The 3,657-nt window shown below is 45.7% G+C and overlaps 1 protein-coding gene across 1 annotated transcript; it reads right to left on the bottom strand.

Annotated features, from left to right (window-relative positions):
* Positions 1 to 620: 620 nt before the first annotated feature.
* On the bottom strand, positions 621 to 2,449 carry LOC141042004 (uncharacterized). Its single transcript, XM_073509565.1, has 3 exons — positions 2,191 to 2,449; positions 1,685 to 2,109; positions 621 to 647 (listed from the first exon to the last, which is right to left on the bottom strand). The coding sequence occupies exons 1-3, from the start codon at positions 2,447 to 2,449 to the stop codon at positions 621 to 623; spliced, it is 711 nt and encodes a 236-aa protein (XP_073365666.1).
* Between the last annotated feature and the right edge of the window lie 1,208 nt (positions 2,450 to 3,657).

Here is a 3,657-nt window from a genome sequence, read left to right as displayed (position 1 = left end):
AATCACTCAACTCTCACAATATGTGTAGTTTGATCAATCTTCTTCGAAAATGTGAAGAATTGGTCGCAAGACTAATTTTCATGAGAAAACCGGTCTTTATTCCGTTTGTGGGAAAAACTGGCTTGTTATGCGGTGTGCTGACTAGGAAATGGCACCATCAAAGCAATACATTTTTTCCAAGAAGCACTTTGGGAGTTGTTGAATCACATCTAACATCCTTGTCCTTATGTTTTCTAGCGGAAGTCAGCATGCAGGTGACCGATCATGTCGGCATGGGTGACACTGGCAGGCGGAGGAGGCGAGAGTGGCAGTGATGCCGATGATGATAAAATGTGTCCTTGTCCCCTCATTGCATTGGATGGTGGCAAGGAGGTGACCGATGGAGTGAAAGCCGGTAGAGGTACAGGGGGGCCAGATGGTGGTGACCCATCAGCGGCTATAGCGAAGAGCCTTCTGAGGCCGGCTAGAAGCTCGCTCGGCGTCGATTTCCTTGGGACGAAGCCGAAACACCGGAGTACTGTAACTGTAAGCCACTATCGCATCTGATTTGGGGTTTCCATAATAGGGTTTGTCATTGGGTAGACAAATAGGAAATGTGTATTTTATTTAATGTTGATGAATTAGTCGTGCTTCCTAGGAGATGCTTTCTTGATAAGACATGGAAAAAATTTGACATAAAGTTGCAATATATTTGGAGGACCATATGGTTGTTGGGAAACGTAGCATGCCATTTCAAAAAAAATCCTACGCTCACGCAAGATATATCTAGGAGATGCATAGAAACGAGAGAGGGAGAGTGTGTCTACGGACCCTCGTAGACCGAAAGCGGAAGCGTTTGACAACGCGGTTGATGTAGTTGAACTTCTTCTCGTTCCGACCGATCAAGTACCGAACGTATGGCACCTACGAATTCTGCACACGTTTAGCTCGATGACGTCCCTCGAACTCTTGATCCAACAAAGTGTCGAGGAAGTAGATGAGTTCCGTCAGCACGACGGCGTGGTGACGGTGATGGTGAAGTGATCCGTGCAGGGCTTCGCCAAACACTACTAGAAAAAGGCTTACTTGTGGCGCACCAGTTTTGCCTACTAATGGCGCACTACTGGTGCGCCACTAGCACCACGCCACTAGAATATTTTAGTAATGGCGCACCACAGGTGCGCCATTAGTATCTGGTATACTAATGGCGCACCACGGGTGCGCCATTAGTATCCCACAGGTGCGCCATTAGTAACTGGTATACTAATGGCGCACCAGATGGAAGTGCGCCATTAGTAGCATTTTTTAAAAAAAAATTGTTTTTTTCTTAATCTCAGGTCACTATTTCACATATAAGATATCCAACACATATATATACAACAAGCATCCATATAACAATCATATGCAACACACAAGTTTCATCATATATACATACATAGCCAACACATAGTTCCATCGTTACATATTACAAAAGTTTCACATTGTTCATCCAACATCGTTATCCATCCAACACCATATTACAAAAGTTTCACATAGTTCAGTTCTCATTGTTCTTCTCCTTCTCCTTCCTCAGCCTGATGCGCCAAGAGCGGCGAGGCGGTGGAGGCAGCTGTGGGATGTAGTCTTCTACCACAATTGGCGTGGTCATGTCGCCCAGCTGTGGGATCGCCGGCGCCACCACCGGTGCGTGGTCATTGTCAGGTACCACCACCATCGCGAGGCCACCTTCAGGCAGGACGGGCACGACCATCGCTAGGTCATCCTCAGCCACCACCATCTCTTGCCCATGGTCAGCCAGCACCATCTCTTGCCCATGGTCAGCCAGCACCATCTCTTGCCCATGGTCAGCCACCACCATCTCTTGCCCATGGTCAGCCACCACCATCTCTTGCCCTTGGTCAGCCACCACCAGCGCTAGGTCATCCTCAGCCTGATGCCCATCGTCATCCTGCAGCGGCCCACTCTGCTCCTCTTCTCCCCCACTCCAGTCCGGATCATCCTTCTTGCTGTCTTTGCTGCTGCCAGAATCGCTGCTGCTTTCGCTAAAGCCAGAATCGCTGTTGCTTTTGCTACAACCATAATCGCTGCTGCTTTGGCTGTAGCCAGTGTCGCTGCTGCTGCTCCCATTGCCTGTCCAAATGCAACAATGGCCGTTAACAATCGATGTGAGACAAAGCCAAATGTAGAGGAATAAGAAGAGGCAGAACGCACTGGCATCTTCGTCGTCAGTGTAGCGCATGCGACACATAGTCGTGTTGAAAACCTTCACGATGAGCATTGTGGCGTCATCGTCGTACCTGAAGAGAAGAAAGTACCCGGTCCGTAGGTCGTAGGCACTGTAGAACTTCTCCCAGCCACGGCACAGGTACATGTGGCCCTCCTCGATCACCAACTCCACGTCCCACAGCCTGCGAACCCTGCTGCCGGCCTGTCGGAGCTTCACATTATGTGGCGGATCTTCACCCAGCATGTTCATAAAAGTGTCAGGCAGCCTCTGCAATTTGGGACAAGGAGTGATGTAGCAAACAACAGAGTTATCATAATGAGATGGGTGAAGGGGAGATCTCTCGTTTTATATACCTGCCTCGTGGCTGATACTGAAGTCCCAAGTATGATACTGAAGAACTCGAAAGCATCCAACTCGTACTCCGGTGAGGCAGAGCGGCGGTGGCTGCTTCCCCCCATCTCTGATAAGCAGCAGAAGAGACCAATTAGTACCAGGATTATACATCGACTAATTATACATCTGACCCCATTTATAAAACATGCGATGTATTCCACAATACAAAGAACAACTACCATTAATAGGTTGTTGTTTAGAAGGTTTCCCACATGTGTATCAGAGAACAAACATATGATCTAAGGTGAAACATTAGTGCCATGGTTAGTGGTAATTGGTAAATGCTATTTCTTTCTTTAGTCGATTTCATTTGCCTTGGTCTGAGAAAAAAATGCTACAGTTAGGAAATGCAAACATCAGATTAGAAATTATGTAGAATAGATAATCTACTTTGCTGATTCCTAATAATAGACTTATTGATTGACATTTAGGATCAAAATGCAACCAATGAAAAAAGAAAACAGAGGATCAGAGACAAGCCATGTCTTGCATTGTTTCTATTTTTGTGTTTACGGAAGTACCTAATGGTATTTTTATGATGTTTTGCAGCTGGTGAAAACGTATGAAATTGCATTGTTTTGCAGCTGGTGAAAGAAGCACCTAATTGCATTAACACATGTCCAGTTCCAATAGAAATCTTGGGGTACATTCATGCTTGAGACCCATAACAGGAGCTTACTAGCATTATGCATGCATTAACACATGCATCAAGCACCAGCTGCATTGTTTTGCAGCTGGTGAAAGAAGCACCTAAACTACAATACCTTACATGTAAGCAGTGCAAAAGGAGATGAAGAAGATATCAGTTGCTAAACCCGACAGCAATTGTTACACCGCTTTAATATCTCTCAACACTTTCTAGTAGCAACTAACAACCTGTATCATCACATAAGGTTTGCCCTATTGAAGTTTTGCACGATTTGGAATATATAACAGTTAATGATGTAATATGGCAATGAAGCAATTGCATTTAAAAAACTAAGACATGTGGAAGAGTGGACATTGTACCTGTCAAGGGAGAGGATTGCTCTGCGACACCACCACTTCTCAAACTTGGC

This window comes from Aegilops tauschii, chromosome 2, assembly GCF_002575655.3.
Source record: "Aegilops tauschii subsp. strangulata cultivar AL8/78 chromosome 2, Aet v6.0, whole genome shotgun sequence".
Classification (NCBI taxonomy): Eukaryota; Viridiplantae; Streptophyta; class Magnoliopsida; order Poales; family Poaceae; genus Aegilops; species Aegilops tauschii.
The sequence above is the reverse complement of the archived record's forward strand: the minus strand, read 5'-3'. Positions and strand labels throughout refer to the sequence as shown.

Excerpts from the sequence above, each read along its gene's own strand:
- LOC141042004 (XM_073509565.1), bottom strand. The coding sequence starts at position 2,449 with ATGCTGGGTGAAGATCCGCCACATAATGTGAAGCTCCGACAGGCCGGC. Across the intron at positions 2,110-2,190 it reads CACTGACGACGAAGATGCCA|GCAATGGGAGCAGCAGCAGC; the intron begins GTGCGTTCTGCC and ends GCATTTGGACAG. Across the intron at positions 648-1,684 it reads GTGGCCTCGCGATGGTGGTG|AAAGCATCTCCTAGGAAGCA; the intron begins GTACCTGACAAT and ends TGTCTTATCAAG.